Source organism: Bombyx mandarina, chromosome 24 (genome assembly GCF_030267445.1).
Source record: "Bombyx mandarina strain Sakado chromosome 24, ASM3026744v2".
Taxonomy (NCBI): domain Eukaryota; kingdom Metazoa; phylum Arthropoda; class Insecta; order Lepidoptera; family Bombycidae; genus Bombyx; species Bombyx mandarina.
Genome location: NC_143230.1, coordinates 8,640,277 through 8,658,609, shown reverse-complemented (window position 1 = coordinate 8,658,609; position 18,333 = coordinate 8,640,277). Strand labels below are relative to the sequence as shown.

General features: G+C 38.9%; 1 protein-coding gene and 1 long non-coding RNA gene across 3 annotated transcripts in view; both read left to right on the top strand.

The window, feature by feature from the left end:
- The window catches only part of Klp64D (kinesin-like protein 64D), a 54,754-nt gene that overhangs the window by 20,418 nt on the left and 16,003 nt on the right, over window positions 1–18,333 (top strand). For both annotated transcript variants that reach the window (XM_028172484.2, XM_028172485.2), the window contains exons 3-5: window positions 16,045–16,250; window positions 17,046–17,176; window positions 17,748–17,947. In XM_028172484.2, the coding sequence (XP_028028285.2) occupies window positions 16,045–16,250; window positions 17,046–17,176; window positions 17,748–17,947 (537 nt within the window). The remainder of the gene's footprint in view (window positions 1–16,044; window positions 16,251–17,045; window positions 17,177–17,747; window positions 17,948–18,333) is intronic.
- Window positions 12,222–13,829, top strand: LOC149500035 (uncharacterized). Its single transcript, XR_016325314.1, has 2 exons — window positions 12,222–12,331; window positions 13,390–13,829. It is a non-coding gene; the product is annotated as an uncharacterized LOC149500035 (long non-coding RNA).

Below are 18,333 nucleotides of genomic sequence, written 5' to 3'. Positions count from 1 at the left end.
GGTATAACTAAAAAATTTAAGATTAGTTTTATATTTCAAAACACTTATGTATTATTATTAAGAACCTACATTTTAAGTAGGTAATACGTGAAGCAAAAATGTTGTACTCCTTTTTACGAAAATTGCGCGGACGGAGAAGTATGAAATTTCCCACACTTATAGAAAATATAGAGAAGTAGTGCAGATTGCTAATATATATTTTTTAATTGTGCATAAACAATAAAAAAATAAACTAAATGAATAAAAAAACCTTACACACATTACCATGTATTTGACACACACACACACACATGCATTTATACTTTTTTTGTTTATTGATTTATCAATCTGTGGTCAAATTGAGAATAGATTTTTTGTCTTTAATATTATTTTTCTATAATGTAGCCTTGGCGACATAGAGCAATGATTATTATAGAAATGATGATAATAGAAAGGTGACAATAGAACTATAATAATGTTCAAACTTAAAATTTAAATAAATTATGGTCAAATTTCGACCACTGGACTACCATTAGTAGATAATAATAAAATCATTTATTGCCTTTCACACAGATTTAGATTATTACAGGCAGCCTACAAGGAAACAACAAAAAAACAAAACACTATTATATCATTTCTAGCAAGCAGCTCAACATTTGCACTTGTCTATATCTATACTAATATTATAAAGAGGAAAGATTTGTTTGTTTGTTTGTTTCGAATAGGCTCCGAAACTACTGGACCGATTTGAAAAATTCTTTTTCCATTAGAAGCCGACATTGTCCCTGATGAACATAGGCTACTTTTTTTATTTTTTTTTATTTTTTTTTTTTGGTTTCATGTGTGTTTTAATGTTTCCGAAGCGAAGCGAGGGCGGGTCGCTAGTATATTATTAATAGGAATTTTATTAAGAATATTGACAATTTATGAGGAATTTGACAAGTACGGATTAGTTATAGATATATGTAGTTACATATTGTAAATTAAATTAGTTTTATAAGTGCAATAAAAAATAATTTAAATGATAAAATGATAAAGCCATACCTTTTTCCAATGTGACGATTAGAGGGTATCCTATTATTCTTTTCTATATTATTCTATCAGCTTATAAAATTAAACAGTCTCTTTTAGTCTAGAAAAGGACAAAGTACTCTTTCTGTCTTTTTCAAATAAAATGGCATGCCTTAAAGTGTTTAAACCGAAAAACTAAAAAAATACAATTATTGTATTACAATATTGAAGTTTACCAGAAACTAAGAATTTTGGGTTGAGCCACTTTAATTCTAAAGGTACAAAATAGTATTGAACACGTGACATTACCCAAATAATTTTGAAAGTAGTAGGTTCCCATTAAAATACTGTTAAAATACGTTGTATTTCATTTAGACGGTCTAATGCCAAAACACCACGTGCTACTAATATACGAGAAATAATATTATTGCTGCTCTCGGTGAATAAACGCCCTGCGAAGCGAGTAGCATATCTCAACTCACACTCACAATTCTTCATTTTTCACCGTATAAAACGTAAACTCGATTTGATTTTGATTTATTCATTTACAATTGAACAACTAGGAAAAAAAGATGAAAAGACATTTTGGAGGGACCGCGAGGAGCTAAATTGTGTGAATTGTTTTATTTTGTCTATTTAATGTTTCTTAGTTTATGCGTATTAATATTTCTTCGTGTATAAGTGTAATTTTGAGACCGCCCTGGCCTAAAGGTTAAGGCGTCCGGTGTATTCGTATCTTGCAATGCACCGGTGTTCTAATCCCGCCGGCGGGTATCAATTTTTCTAATGAAATACGTACTTATCAAATGTTTACGATTGACTTTCACTGTAAAGGAATAGCATCATGTAATAAAAATCAAACCCGCAAAATTAATTTGCGTAATTACTGGTGGTAGGACGTCTTGTGAGTCCGCACGGGTAGGTATCACCACCCTGCCTATTTTTGCCGTGAAGCAGTAATGCGTTTCGGTTTGAAGGGTGGGACAACCGTTGTAACTATACTGAGACCTTAGAACTAATATCTCAAGGTGGGAGGCGGCATTTGCGTTGTAGATGTCTATGGGCTCCGGTAACCACTTAAGATTAGGTGGGCCGGGAGCTCGTCCACCCATCTATGCAATAACAAAGTAACGTGGGTTTATTAACTGTATAGTATCTGTGAAAGTGCAAAAATTTAAAAAAAAATTAACAAAACCGCTGGACGTAGCTTCTCGAAGTCTTCGAAAAGGTCCACTGAAAAAAATCTCAGTATATAATCAGCATTTTGCAGAGATTATATTTTATCCCATATTATCTGATCTCATTTCATTTAATTCCATGCCAATTGATTAATGCTTCAAATTAATCAAATCCATTTCACTCCATATTATCATTTTTCATAAAAAAAAGATTAGGCTTTATGGCATGATACTTTTGCCTCTCTAGTTGGAAAAATAGAACTACTAAAGAAATACTCGATCGAAACGTTAAAACCCACTAATTTGTAACACGCACTCGCACAAATGTCATTCGTGGTACTCATTTCGATAAAATTACTCGGTTACGAGATCACAACGTTAATATGAACTCGCACTCACAAAATAACACCGGGTACGTTTGCCGCTAGGGGCGCTGTTCCAATTGCATACAAATTTGAGCAAACTGGCTCGCTATCGAGAGCGTTACAAAACTCGCACTAAGCACACCGGTCCGATAACGAAACGACGCACGTACAAAACAAGTTTAAAGGAATATAGACTTAAACGCGTATCAATAAATACAGTTTTAGTCGTTTTCGAATCTGCGACACGTTACATTTAGATTTTGTTCTTAGGTTCTGTATTCTCAGCTACAATGCTAGTTTGTAATTTTTTTTAATTCGTCGTACATTAGCGAAGGAAATGATGTTTGATATACGTTAGGAGTTTTCACATATTAATTGAATAGTAGTCCCACGGTAATCGAAATTCAACCATAATTATTAATTTAGATTATAAGTTTGAACATTATTATGGTTCTATTGTCAAAGACTATTATTTTCCTTCCTATATTCACAGATTTTCCGAAGACTACACTTTAGATAAATATTTAACCTATCCTCAATTTAACCACAGACTATAAGCGGAAAAGTTTGACAGTAAACAAATAGTATGCATGCGTGTGTGTGTCAAATACATGGTAGTGTGTGTAATGTTTTTTTTATTGATTTAATGTACATATTTTTTATTTTAAATTAGCATTCTGCACTCCTTCTCTATATTCTCTATAAGTGAAAGAAATTTCGTGGTTCTCCGTCTGCGAAAATTTCGTAAAAAGGGGCGCAAAATTTTGGCTTCACGTATTATTAATATATAAAATAAATTATTAGAAAACTGATTCGTTGTCGACGAACGTATGAGGGCCGTGAAAAAAACAATAGCTTTTTGTGTCCTAATTAACATAGGGACTTGTTCTAACGAGGTCAAAGCTAAGTTGGCGTCAAAAATGCTGGGTGACCTAAACTGAGCGAAGCGTCTCTTCACGCCTGGGCTAAGACTTTAGCTTTACAAAGCACAAGTCCGGTCTCGCGTGGAGTACTGCTCTCACCTCTAGGTCAGGGTTCTGAAACACTCAGCTACTTCCATTTGACTCCATACAGAAGAGGGACGTTAGCGATAATCCCATTCTCGCAGATCGTTTGGAAACTCTCAGGCTGCGAAGGAACTTCGATTCTCTTCTTTTTTTCCTACATATTCTAGTAGTCTTGAGGGGTTATTCTAGATTCACCGAGTCAGTAGGTGAGTTCACGGGGCTCAAACCTGACGACCTAACAAGAAATAGAAGAGCACTGAGAAGATCCGGCGAGAAACTCAGTGGGCTGTGTCTATGAGTTAATTCGCTCGTCGAGCCCTTCGTCGCAAGCGACTGGTTCGACGACGACGGTGACCGGTGCTTGTGGTGCCTAAAAGCACCGTTAATGGATCGGGAGGATCCGTAATGACGTGCTTTGGGCGACGTCGACTGTTTACCATTCGGTCTACAGGATCGGGTATGTAGTTCCCAGCGGTCACGACAAGAGGGTTCTCATGTCGTGCCGCCTTCTCGAAGTGGCGCAATGTTGCCGACTGTAGATACTTACTGACAGAGTCGAGCTCCAGGTCATCGTGGATCTCTTTGTGCTCTGCTTCGTACATAACCCTTGCATTAGAGGCCTTCAGCTCTAACACTAGGAGTAGGGACCCCGGTAACCGTACTCGTCGAACTCTTTGCAGGACTCTGTGCAACGTAACCTAAACATCAGCCCGCTGAGTTTCTCGCCGGATCTTCTTAGCGGGTCGCGATTCCGATCCGGTAGTAGATTCATTCGCGAAGCAGCTGCTTTAAAGTTGTTAGGTCTCCTTCGGAGGCGCTTGGGCAGCTGTTAGCAAATCCCGCCCCTCCTGGCTGAGCCCTTGCTCGCCCACCTGTCCTGGTAAAACTGGAAAGGCCTCCGGGTCACCAGGAAACGCTCAATCATAAAAAAAACGAATATTCGTACTAAATACATTCTGAATAAATCTATCCTTATCTTTACTGATAAACATAGACCTATATTCGTATAACCGTCACTAAACGTTTGATTGTAAAATACACTGCAGCAATGACATATCCATTCGTACTGACTCTGTAATATATTGATCTTTCGGCGCTTTGGACGGCATTCATTGTTCCAATTTACGCCAGCGAGCTACAGTGACCCAGTTACAAAGGGGCTCTGCACACAAGAGACAGTCCCGTACAAGATAGTTGAAGGTTTTCTAATAGAACATGTCCTTCTTCAAACGAGACTTGTGGACATTATGATTACGTATGGACGGAGTCTGGTACTGTCGATAACCGATGCATCTACTGATCTAATACTAGCTATTAGTGTTCCTCCGACCGACCTTTAACTTGCACTGGTGGTAGGACTTCTTGTGAGTCCGCGCGGGTAGGTACCACCACCCTGCCTATTTCTGCCGTGAAGCAGTAATCTGTTTCGGTTTGAAGGGTGAGGCAGCTTAGATTGGTGGACGAACTCACAGCCCACCTAGTGTTAAGCGGTTACTGGAACCCATAGACATCTACGACGTAAATGCTCCACCCACCTTGAGATATAATAGTTACAACGGCTTCCCCGCCCTTGAAACCAAAACGAATTACTGCTTCACGGCAGAAATAGGCAGGATGGTGATACCTACCTGCGAGGACTCACAGCAGGTCCTACCACCAGTAATCAGGTATTAGGTATTATCTCAAGGTATGTTTACGATAACATACCGGTGATAGATATAAATGTATTTTTGACATTTGACATCTGACATGTGAAGATCTATCAAACCGCCACCCGAAAAAATTTGAACACCGTTAAATTTTTTTTGATTGTTTATTACGAGCGAACGGATTTGGAACACAAGCGCCACACAGCCACAATGAAAGAATACCTACTAAACTAAACTCTTTAAATCAGCGGTCGAGGAACCGAGGTAAATTACCCCAAATGGTGTAAAATGAAATTTTGGTGGGTATTAATGAAACTTTTGTGAGTAAAAAGTATATATTGAAGTGAAACTTCTTTAGAATCGTTGTGATTTCAAACTCGATGAAACGAAATAAAACGCCTCAACTGTATATTACATATATTACTATTAATTACTAGGTATTAATTACATTGATAAATTGTATAAATGATGTTTAAATTAAATTTTTAGTTTTTTATTTATTTATTGCTTCTCTGGGTGGACGAGCTCACAGCCCACCTGGTGTTAAGTGGTTACTGGAGCCCATAGACATTTACACCGTAAATGCGCCATCCACCTTGAGATATAAGTTCCAAGGTCTCAAGTATAGTTACAACGGCTACCCTACCCTTCAAACCGAAACGCATTACTGCTTCACGGCAGAAATAGGCAGGGTGGTGGTACCTACCCGTGTGGACTCACAAGAGGTCCTATCACCAGTAATTACGCAAATTAAAATTTTGCGGGTTTGATTTTTATTACACGATGTTATTCCTTCACCGTGGAAGTCAATCGTGAACATTTGTTGAGTACGTAGTTATTGTTTTCTTTTCAAAATTATCATGGGGGTTATAATATGAAAGATGCTAAAAAGAAACGATTTCGTTTTTTTTTTTTTTTTGTTCTTCGCCATGGAGTAATATCAACTTACACAAAAATATTTTCGGGTAATAATTAAAAAGTTCCCCGACCGCTGCTTTAAATGCAGCTTTGAATGAAAACATAGCGAAACCATTTTGCGCATGAAAGACTTTCCACGTTTGGTGTTTTCCCGTCGCAACTATGTCAATAGGGGTGCGGTTGCCGGGGAAGTGAAATAGGTCACGCAGGTCACAGGTCGCGGATCTAGATCACTGCGGAGGCTGTGCGAACCTACCTACTGTGTTGTTGAGCGCCGCTCTAAAATTTACAGTTCGAAATTCAACCTTTTGAGGCGCGAACCGTCGATATATCGATCTATTTATGCGTTTAAAGTGCGGAGCGTCGGAATACCGACTATTTGCACAGTAACTTTTTTAATAAGTTATTTATTATCATTTATTGTTATTAATAAGTTGTTATTTAATATATGTCATTTCGTGTTCATTGATTTTCAATTTTAGTTAAGAACGAAGAATTGTTTGAGATGATACCATCATCTCGTTTTTACCATCGCACGGTCCGCCACCGGTGTACAGTTCATCCAAACTACCTGGAGCCCTTGGCCTTGGAATGAGCTCCCTTCCACGGTTTTTCCCGAGCGCTATGACATGTCCATCTTCAAACAAGGCTCATGGAGAGTACTTAACGGTAGGCAGCGGCTTGGCTCTGCCCCTGGCATTGCTTATGTCCATGAGCGACGGTGGCCACTTACCATCAAGTGGGCCGTATGCTCGTCCGCCTACATGCCCAATAAAAATAAAAAAGTTACGATTTGGTTTGCAATAAACTCAAACACTCTCTCTTTGTCTCTGCTTAAAGCGAATTACTATTTTAATCGATTCAAATACTTAGGGTGATGAAATAAACAAAATAAAAAGAAACCTATCCACGCTAAAAGCCATAGATATTTTCCGCTCCACAATGGAGCTCTCAGTTCGTAGTCGTGACCTGATTTCAGCGTCGTCGGCCCCGTGCATAATTTTATCTCCCCTCTGTTTATTGATAATCTATGCCCCGAGTGACCTCCTTTTTGTATGACCCTCTATTTTACTTGGAACGTACTCTATATTGCATACCGTTTGACAGTTATTAATTCGAATCAATTTGAATTCGGGCCCAGTCGTTTCTCCCGCGCCATTTTGGTAACAATTTAAATAAAGTACTTATTTAATACGACAGATAATATTAATGACAATTAATTAAAGAAAAAAAAATTGAATTTGAACTTTTAAAAATGAGTAGCTTTAATTAAATCAGATTTGGGACATTGAAAACAAAATTGCCGAAATCTGTTTTGGCGGGTAAATAAAAAATCGATTCATGTACACACTTCAAACTGATATCGTCGTATTTTTTCGAAATGCAAAAATAAACCTTATCTGCGTTCGGATACGGCTTATTTTTTCTTGAATTAAAAAATGAATAGACGCTTCAAAGGCAATCTTATCTGAGTGACGGAAAACATTAAGGAATGCTTCGATTATTTTTTTCGTAGCTTGATTCATTTTGAACGATTAGATCCAGATAGATAAATATAATTCTGTATGAAAATTTTAAACCGTGTAAATATTATAAATATATAATTTAAATATTTTTTATTTATTTTATTATTACGTTATTATTAATGTTTCGGATGCTCTACAGTTTTTGACAATAAAACAAATAGTGTAGTAAGTAAACACAAGCAACACAATAGGTTCGCGTTATTTTTTCAGAAGGGCTTTTGGAGACCCTCGCAAGAAACGAAGACACCGTGGTACACCGGCGACACAAAACCGTGATAAAAAAAAAAATTAAAATTAGCACGCAATGTATTACATTCAAAAATGAAATGTCGCGCGTGTTGCGCGTACTTATGAGTAGCCGAGAAAATTTGAACATTAGCTGTTGACGAGTCAAAACAGTACTTTTGCTACATGTCTTGTAGGCCCTCTTGGCTGCATCCAAGGCGGAAGTCAATCCATCTTGAATTGCCTCTGGCACCCTGCCTTTTTCCCCTAGCTAAGCTGATAGCCTTGAAAGGCTATTTCAGCGTAACTTTTATTAGTAGGTGAGCTCATGGGCTCAAACCTGACGACGTTGCTAACACGAACCCTAGCAAGAGCAGTGCTTCGCAGAATCTACCACCGGATCGGAAACGCGACTCACTGAGAAGATCCGGCGGGAAACTCAGTGGGCTGTGTCTGTGGGTAAATTTACTCGTCGAGCCCTTAGTCGCAAGCGACGGGTTCGACGAGAACGATGACCGGTGATGACTTCATTAGTTGCTGGGTTGGTCAGCTCAATCCAATTTGTACTCTTTGAATCTAAATATTGTCCATCGATATACTGATGATGATCGCCTCGGGAATGTCCGCCGCATTGGCGCTGTAATACGTGCTACAGTTGCTAGACTATTAAACTACAAAATTCAGATTAATTGTTTGCATGACATTTCCGCTTTAGCTTAAGACATTTTTTTCTTGTAATTGTCGACAATAAAAAAAACCTTTTCTCTATTCATTTCGGGTCACTTGTGTTGTACATTTGAGACTTTGATCTCATGTCTCAAAGTGGGCGGTAGCGACTGAAGTACTCATACCACAGATAAACTTAGGTATACTAGGAGTGATTTGTTTTGATTTTTTTTTTCTATTCGCTGGTAGCCTAAGAGGCTATTCCAGTGACGATCGGTCGGGCTTTGTTCTTAATTTAAAAGTTCCAATTCACGTTCGGAAATGCCCGCGTTAGTGCGAGCGGATCCAGTCGATACTCTGTCCTCGGGTCTGTCGACACAAAGGCCTTTGTCTTCGTTCGACAACGGGAAATAAAGATTTAGGTACTTTGCAGTAATGTTTATTATGATATTTGGGAAACTGGAAAGATTGTTTAAGTAAGTTATATCGAGCAAGATCGAGGGGCAGTTAATTAATAGTGCAACAGGCAGTGTGTTATGAGAGACTAAAAAAATAATGTGTCAAGTCGGATAATTAATGTGTAATGTTTTAAGTTACTAACATTGATTATAAGTAAAACTAACAGAATGTATGGTTTTTACTAAAATAAAATATTATTATTATTATAAAATGGCTGCATGGGTTGATATACTTGTGCCCAAAATAGTTGAGATTTTTGTTCTTTTATTTATATTAATATTTAGGCATAGTTAATCACAATCCTTTTTTTTATTTTGTCACCCAATAGGCCCAGGCTTTCTAAAGCCTAAAATAAAATTGCCAAATATAATTATTAAAATGAAACCCGCAATTTTGGTTATTAATAGGTTAGTGACTTGCGAAATAGAATCTGAATTTTCTTTACGGTCAGTCAGTAAAGCGTGACCTGTTTCCGTGGGCCAGCTGCGTACCTCTTCCTCACGTGCTAGTTGTCGTAAGCGAAAAAGAGGTAGCCGTATGTTATAATGACTCAAATGATGTATCTATCTAATATTATTTATAACGCTGATCTAAATTACGGTTTCTTGTAGTATGTATTAGCGGCATTGGCGTTGCTAAATCTATGGTCGCCACTTAACAGCGGGTGAACTATAAAGTCGTTGCAGATATGAATTTAAAAAAAACTGTAAATGTAAAACCTTAAAAGAAAGTACTTTTTAACGTACGGTTAGACAATGCCAATGACTCTGTATGTATGCAAAGCGATTGATCCCGGCCTTTATTATGATGCAAATTCATATCTCACTTAACAAAAAAGTAGATTATTTGAATTTTTGAATGCGACTATCAACCTTAACTACGGTGGTAACTTATAGTCGGTAGTGGTAGGGGCTATTCCGGCTACACACGACCCGTCCGTGGATAGTTAAGCTCACAGGTTCAGCCTGAGAGAATTTTCCAACACTAGCAAGAGCAATGCTCCGCTGAATCTACCGCGGGATAGGAATCGCAACCCACTGAGTTGATCCGGTGAGAAACTCAGTGGCTTAAAGCATGCTACCTTCTTTTCGAAAGAAAAAAATATATATTATCCTGTTTAATATAGTATCCTTGGAATGTACATATCGACGCTTGAAAGGCAAGCGTGACTAAGCGACAATGCGTGAACTTTACATTAGACTAATTTAAAGTTGAAATACCTGAAAAAAAATCTATTTTAACGAATCTAGCTGTAGGATTGAAATGATTTTAATAGACTAGAAATATATTTTTTTTGCGCATCGAATATTGTTATTGCCTATCATTTATGTATAAAGAAGTTATTGTCGCTTAGTCACGTTTGCCTTTCAAGCGTCGATATGTAACGCAATCTTTGAACGTACCTAATTCTCGTTGACTTCAAGACGTCCTTGACAGTTCGTACAGGCGTCAAGTTTTTTTTTTTCGTACCTAAGCTGATAACCTTGAGAGGCTATTTCAGCGTAACCTTAACTAGTAGGTGAGCTCCCGGGACCCAAACCTGACGTCGTTGCTAACACGAACCCTAGCAAGAGCAGTCCTTCGCAGAATCTACCACCGGATCGGAAACGCGACCCACTGAGAAGATCCGGCGAGAAACTCAGTGGGCTGTGTCTGTGGGTTAATTTACTCGTCGAGCCCTTCGTCGCAAGCGACGGGTTCGACGAGAACGATGACCAGTGCTTGAGATACCTAAAAGCACCGTTAGTGGATCGAGAGGATCCGAAATGACGTGTTTTGGGCGACGTCGACTGCTTTCCTTTCTTTCCGCAGAACCGGGGATGTAAGGCGTCAAGGAGCTATGATGTCACAATCATTTTGTACCTTCGCTCTAATATCCTGACCGGTATCGACAGGAGACCAAACAAAGATGAAATCGACAATTATTAAATTTTAAACAATAAACGACTTAATTATAATTTTATTATTTCGTAGAATTTCGAATGGTTCACAGTTTTCGTGGTCGCCGATGTCTGAGGTGTATTTTGTCGTCGTCGACATTTTTATATTTTTATATTGTGCTAACTACCGTCTAATGTTCAACAAAAAAAAAATCTCTTTATTTATGTAGTGTTTCTATTTAAAAATAAGCCATCACAAATTCCATATGTATATATTAATACGTGAAGCAAAAACTTTGTATCCCTTTTTACGAAAGATGCGCGGACAGAGGAGTATGAAACCCACACTTTTAGGGAACTAGCGACCCGCCCTCGCTTCGCTTCGGAAACTGTAATTTATTATTGATTTCTTCACTATTTAATGGATGTTATTATACATATAAACCATCCTCTTCAATAACTCTATCTATTAAAAAAAAACCGCATCAAAATCCGTTGCGTAGTTTTAAAGATTTAAGCATACATAGGGATATAGGGACAGAGAAAGCGACTTTGTTTTATACTATGTAGTGATGATACAGAGAAGGAGTGCAGAAAGCCAATTTTTTTTAAATTATGCATAAAAATACATCAAATCAATAAAAAAAAATATTAAACCCACTACCATGTATTTAACACACACACGCATATTATATACTCTTTTGTTTATTAAAGGATGTGGTCAAATTGATAATAGATTAATATTGTTTCTCTTTTTGGCGGGAACGCGAGGAGTGAAGTTGTGTGATTTGTTTTATTTTGTCTATTTAGTGTTTCTTCAGGTTTAAATGTGTAATAACCGGTGGCTTATTAACTGTTTAGTATCACACACAAATGTGGGAAAATGAAACAAAGCCGCTGATCGTAGCTTCTTGGGATCCTCCAAAAAGTCCACTGAAAAAGCTTCAGTAAATGACCACCATTTTACTGAGATTATATTTCATCCTATCTCATCTCATTTCATTTCGCTTCATAATATCATTTTTCTTAATAAAAATTATAAAAGATTAGGCTGTATGGTGTGATACCTTTGCCTTTCCAGTTTAGAAAAATATAACTACTACTTATTATTATTTGCCAGTGTTGTAACCTTAGCGAAATCTGTAATCATAGACGTATAGTATTTGACAATAGAATAAAGTTCTAACTTATAATTTAAAAAAAGTCTACATTTAATTACCTAATTAAGATTATTGGTCTATATAAATTATGCAATCCACTCCAACAATGAAACTAAAACTAAAAACCTTAAATAATAATAATAATAATAATAATTTAACAACTAAAATATATTATTAAAAAGAGTACCTTTAGGCAATGTTAAATTAAAGGTAATTAATTAAATAAAGATCGAATTTAGATTACTGGGCGACGATTATTAATCGTAAATCGTTAAAAATCATTCGAATGAATCATATGAATAGAGATAGTGTTCATTAAAGGAGATTATGCGAAGCACTGCTCTTGCTAGGGTCAGTGTTAGCAACACTCCGGTTTGAGCCCCGTGAGCTCACCTACACATGTTAGGGTGAAGCTGAAATAGCCTCTCAAGGCTATTAGCATAGGCAGCAAAAAAAAAAAACAAAAAAAAAAGGCGGCATTGGGCGTCATTTTCGCTTTGCATCTTGTAACTTAAGTAGCGATGTGTTTATCGTTAGGGATGAATACTTAGTCTGGCCATAAATACTGTTACAATTAAAAATAAACAAAATATTACATTTGAATTTCGAATCTGTCATTTTTATATGATTGCTCACTGAGTTTTCTCATTTTGGCGCCAATACATTGTACAATATTTTGCGATATTAAAATGTAGTGGGGTGGGTGATAAAGAGAACCGAATCGCTGTGATTGCATTACACAAAGTAGGTATGGACCCAAATGCAATTTTTAAAACTCTCCATACGCTTGGTATTAGTAAAATGTTTGTGTACCGGGCTATTAATAGGTACAATGAGACCTCCTCTGTTTGTGACAGAAAAAGATCTGGCCGTCCACGTAGTGTTCGTACGAAAAAGGTGGTCAAAGCAGTAAGGGAAATAATTCGAAGAAATCCTGTTCGAAAGCAAAAGATTCTATCTCGGGAGATGAAGATAGCACCTAGAACCATGTCGCGTATTTTAAAAGATGACTTAGGACTTGCAGCCTATAAGAGACGTACTGGTCATTTCTTAACTGATACAACATGATGATGTCTTAACTGAACAACTACTGAAGCGGTACGCAAAGGGAGGTCATAGAAAAATTTTGTTTACGGATGAGAATTTTTTTACAATTGAGCAACATTTTAACAAACAAAATGACTGTATTTATGCTCAAAGCTCTAAGGAAGCTTCCCAATTAGTCGACAGAGTGCAACGTGGGCACTATCCGACTTCAGTGATGGTTTGATGTGGTATTAGCTATGAAGGAGTGACTGAGCCATACTTTTGTGAAAAAAGTATCAAAACATCGACACAAGTGTATCAAGATACCATTCTTGAGAAGGTAGTGAAGCCCCTTAACAACACCATGCTTAATAATCAAGAATGGTCCTTCCAGCAAGACTCGGCGCCAGGTCATAAAGCTCGGTCTACACAGTCTTGGTTGGAAACGAACGTTTCGGACTTCATCAGAGTTGAAGACTGGCCGTCGTCTAGTCCCGATCTTAATCCGCTGGATTATGATTTATGGTCAGTTTTAGAGAGTACGGCTTGTTCTAAACGCCATGATAATATGGAGTCACTAAAACAATCCGTACGATTGGCAGTGAAAAATTTTCCCATGGAAAGAGTGCGTGCTTCTATTGATAACTGGCCTCAACGTTTAAAGGACTGTATTGCAGCCAATGGAGACCACTTCGAATAAGATTTTTATACTTTAAATTGTTTTATATTTATGTATTAAACTAACACACTGTAAAAGTAATAAATGTTATTTGCAATAGATTTTTTATTTATTTTTCATTGTAACAGTATTTATGGCCAGACTAAGTATAGATCGAGCACAACTCGGTATGCAACTCGGCTTGTTGTAAAATCGATATTACGTAGTTCGTGCATCGCGCATCGGGGCTGCGTCTGCGGGGCGACCGACTGACCCGGATTCTGGCCACGCCTCGTTCACGCGATCCACGCCGTCTTGAATCCACCTACCTACCTACCTACCTCTCTCGTAGTCGCGGCCATAAAGTCGGATGTAGGCGGCGCGAATTATCCAAACTGCCATCTTGAATTTTCGTCACATTATCATGAATATGCGGTAATCGTAATGCGATTTGTATTGAATGCGATTGGGTTTGGTGTTAAGAGATTACCGGAGCTCATGGACATCAACAACGTTACGAAATTCATTCGGATGTTTGTCTGTGCGCCTGTACAACAAAATCCCACAAGATGTTCAGAACCTACATATACATAGGTTTAAGAAAACTATTAAAGAACATCTGTGCAATAAAGCTTACTATACAAGTCAATGATTATCTAGAAGATTGCACCAAGTGGGAATGAGTTGCTCGCTCCGGGCATTTCAATATTGCGATAATTGTTACGTTATAATACTCATTGTAAAAATGAATATTTAAAAAAAGAAAAAAAAGAAAAGGCATGTCCGCTGAGTTTCTTGCCAGTTCTTCTCAGGACGGAGGCTAGTTCTTGTAAATTGGCGTTAGTTCTTTTTGACGTTCAACAAGTATGTACTTTCATTTATGTTGAATAAATATTTTTTTATTTGATTTGATTAATGCCAAAATTCGCCTTGAGATACCTATGAGTTTTAAATCTCAGTTTGTATAGTACAACGACTGCCCCACTTTTCAAATCAGAAGACTGTTACTGTTTTGCGGCCGAAATAGGCGGAGTGGTCGTACCTACCCGTGCGGGCTCTCAAGATTGGCATCAGCTTGTCATGTGTTCTGCTATTGGGTATAGTCCGATCTCACGTCTGTTTTCATAGCTATGGGCTCTAGTGACCACTTACGACCAGATTGGCTGTGCCTTCATTCACACGATGAATCACTAAAATCAGCAATTTTCCAACCGGAGTACTCTTTACCAACTTTTTATTTTTTATTGCTTAGATGAAGAAGGACGAGCTCACGGCCCACCTGGTGTTAAGTGGTTACCGGAGCTCATAGACATCTACAACGTAAATGCCGTCACTCACTTTGAGATATGAGTTCTAAGGTCTTTGTATAGTTACAACGGCTGCCTCACCCTTCAAACCGAAACGCATTACTGCTTCACGGCAGAAACAGGCAAAAATAGGCACCTTAGGTTGTCAAGTAGAACTTGCGTTAAGCATTATAAACACTCACCGTTTTGTCCATAGAAAAGTTATATTGTGAACTCAACTTGATTATTTATACAGGGTCGCAAATCGGAGGGTGGGACAGCCGTTGCACATTTGGACGCTCGACCTCATGTCTTAACGAGTCTAACAATTAAGTTTGGCACATCAATGCCCCCCCTCCCTTAATAATTGAACGTAATACAAAATTTTATCCAAAAAAAAAATTCGACTTCCACATAAATTAAAATTGAGAATATCATCTATGTAAAAGTAATCCTAGGGTAACCTCACAAGTTGTCTCCACATTAATAAGTCTTGCGCTTGCTCCTAACTTCGCTCCAGATCAGGCGGGCAGTAATCACCAAAACAAGGAATATCATCAGTGTAGTCAAAGATCAATGACTACTTACAGGTCGGATCTTGATGGAATATAAATGAGAGGATGCGTAAAGCATCAGCTTTGCAATAAATAAAACAACACGAACACGTAAAAGCTGCTCGTCTATAAAGAGTACAGCCGAATTGAGAGCTTTCTTCATTTTGGAATCTAAAACCATTACCACTGTCCGGTTATCGTTCTCGTCGAACCCGTCGCTTGCGATGAAGGGCTCGGCGAGTAAATTAACCCACAGACACAGCCCACTGAGTTTCTCGCCGGATCTTCTCAGTGGGTCGTGTTTTAGACCCGGTGGTAGATTCTGCGAAGCACGGCTCTTGCTAGGGTTCGTGTTAGCAACAACGTCAAGTTTGAGCCCAGTGATCTCACCTACTAGCCCGGCGACGCTAACATGGTCTCTCGAGAGTCTAGACCATCAGCTTAGGCAGAAAAAACAATTACCACCGATACCTGCTAACGACAAAATCCTTTTGCAGATGGACATATACGTCCAAACGGCCAGCCCGATTGTCGAGCAAGTCCTCAAAGGGTACAACGGCACTATATTCGCGTACGGGCAGACGGGAACAGGGAAGACCTATACGATGGCGGGCAGCAGCACGGCTCCAGAACTCAGGGGGATCATACCGAACTCGTTTGCACACATCTTCAGTCACATAGCGAAGGCCAAGGACGACGAGAAGTAAGGACTCTTCGGTATTAAATTGCTTAGACGAGTTCACACTTAATAGAGTCCATGGACATCAACACGCCGCCGGCCATCTTGAGACACGGGCTTCTAAATCGTGTAGTGCAATGGAGTTATCATAGTACGCGTCTTTCAAACCGGAATGCATTACTGCTTCAAGATACAATTAGGGGTGTTAGGCATGTGGGCTCACTCGACGCCCTGCCACTAGTAGCTGGTGGTTTAAGGCCATTTAAGGACAAGCAGCCTGCCTATTTCTGCTCTAAAGAAGTAATCAGCTTCGGTACGCAGGGTGGGGAAACCGTTGTACTATAAAACTAAGTAGGATATCGTACGATGCTCACATTGTGATATTTGTGCCCTCCGGTAATTGTGGAGGAGGTTCCAGGCCCCTAGTCCTAAAAACCATGGATTTGAGGTCATTCACCTGTCCACGTAATAAAAGTCTTTAGTATTTGAATTTATCAACCATTTCAAATGACACCTTCTTTTCTGCATCGCCCTTGATTGTCTAGTAGATAATGCCGTATCAAGTCTGCCAGTTTCCCCTTAATGTGCATGATGCGTAATCCCTATGTTCCCTACTCCGAAACGGCTGGATCGATTTCGATGTAATTTTCAGATAATCTTTATATTATCCTAGCGGGTGATTCTGTGAGTTTGGCAGCGACCGGAACAAAGCCTGATCAATGATTGGCAAGCAAAAAAAAGCTTCTCGAAAGCTCTTTCGAAGTCGTTTGCGTTTGTCTTCGATTCGAGTCTACTGTATACTCTGCTCTATCTCCCTAGGTTCCTGGTGTGCGTGACTTACCTGGAGATCTACAATGAGGAAGTCCGGGACTTGCTCGGGAATAACCCCCATCAGAGCCTCGAGGTTAAGGAGAGGCCTGACATCGGTGTGTTCGTCAAGGACCTGACAGGTGAATACGCATCAAAAGTCGATAGCGATACGATAATCTTATTAAATCAGCCTAATATTCTGATTAGGTTCGGGGTAAAAAGATCATTGCCCTATGCTCCTATGCCCCATAACCGGTCGTCGGTCACTCATACGCGTATAATCCGGGGAATCCCTCATTTCCCTTACGACACCTCCAAGAAGAGATAGGGGTGCTACACTAGGCCTATACCACATAACTGTGTCCGCACGGATAGGTACCACCACTCCGCCTATTTCTGCCGTGAAGCTGCAATGCGTTTCTATTTGAAGGATGGGGTAGCCGTTGTAACTATACTTGAGACCTTTGAACTTATATCTCAATGTGGGTGGCGCATTTACGTTGTAGATGTCTATGGGCTCCAGTAATCACTTAACACGAGGTGGGCTGTGAGAGCTCATCCACCCAACTGAGCAATAACAAAAAAATATATTTCTTTTTGCCACTTTACGGCTAGAGCGACTACCGCCCTCGCTCGACTCAAGGTCGATACCCGCCTAGAATCCTCCAGGGCGCGCGGGCGGTTCGTTCTTAGAACTTTGCACGTTTTCAGGGTACGTGGTCCATAACGCTGACGAGCTAGAGAAGATAATGACAGTAGGCGATAAGAACCGGCACATCGGTGCGACCGCCATGAACACGGAGAGCTCTCGGTCCCACGCCATATTCTCGATAACCGTCGAGAGCAGTAAGAAGGGCAGCGACGGTAAAACTCACGTCAAAATGGGGAAACTGCACCTAGTCGATTTGGCTGTGAGTCTTTGAAAATTTTCAGCTATATATTATATATATAAAAATGAATTGCTGTTCATTATTCTCGCTAAAACACGAGAACGGCTGGACCGATTTGGCTAATTTTGGTCTTGAATTATTTGTGGAAGTCCAGAGAAGATTTAAAGGGTAGATAAATGAATAAAAATGCTTGGAATTAAGTAAAAATAACAATTTAATTTTTCCTTTGATGTGTCCCACGTCGGACGGATTCCTTTTGTTTGTTTTAAGTTTCTTTTATACAAAAGTTTAGGTCTTTTATTAATCGATTGAGGCGCTACGAAGTCTGCCGGGCAGCTAATTTACTATAAATTCAATTATCAGGACTATCAAGGCGCTGCTTATGTCATTCAGGAATATTTTCCTTA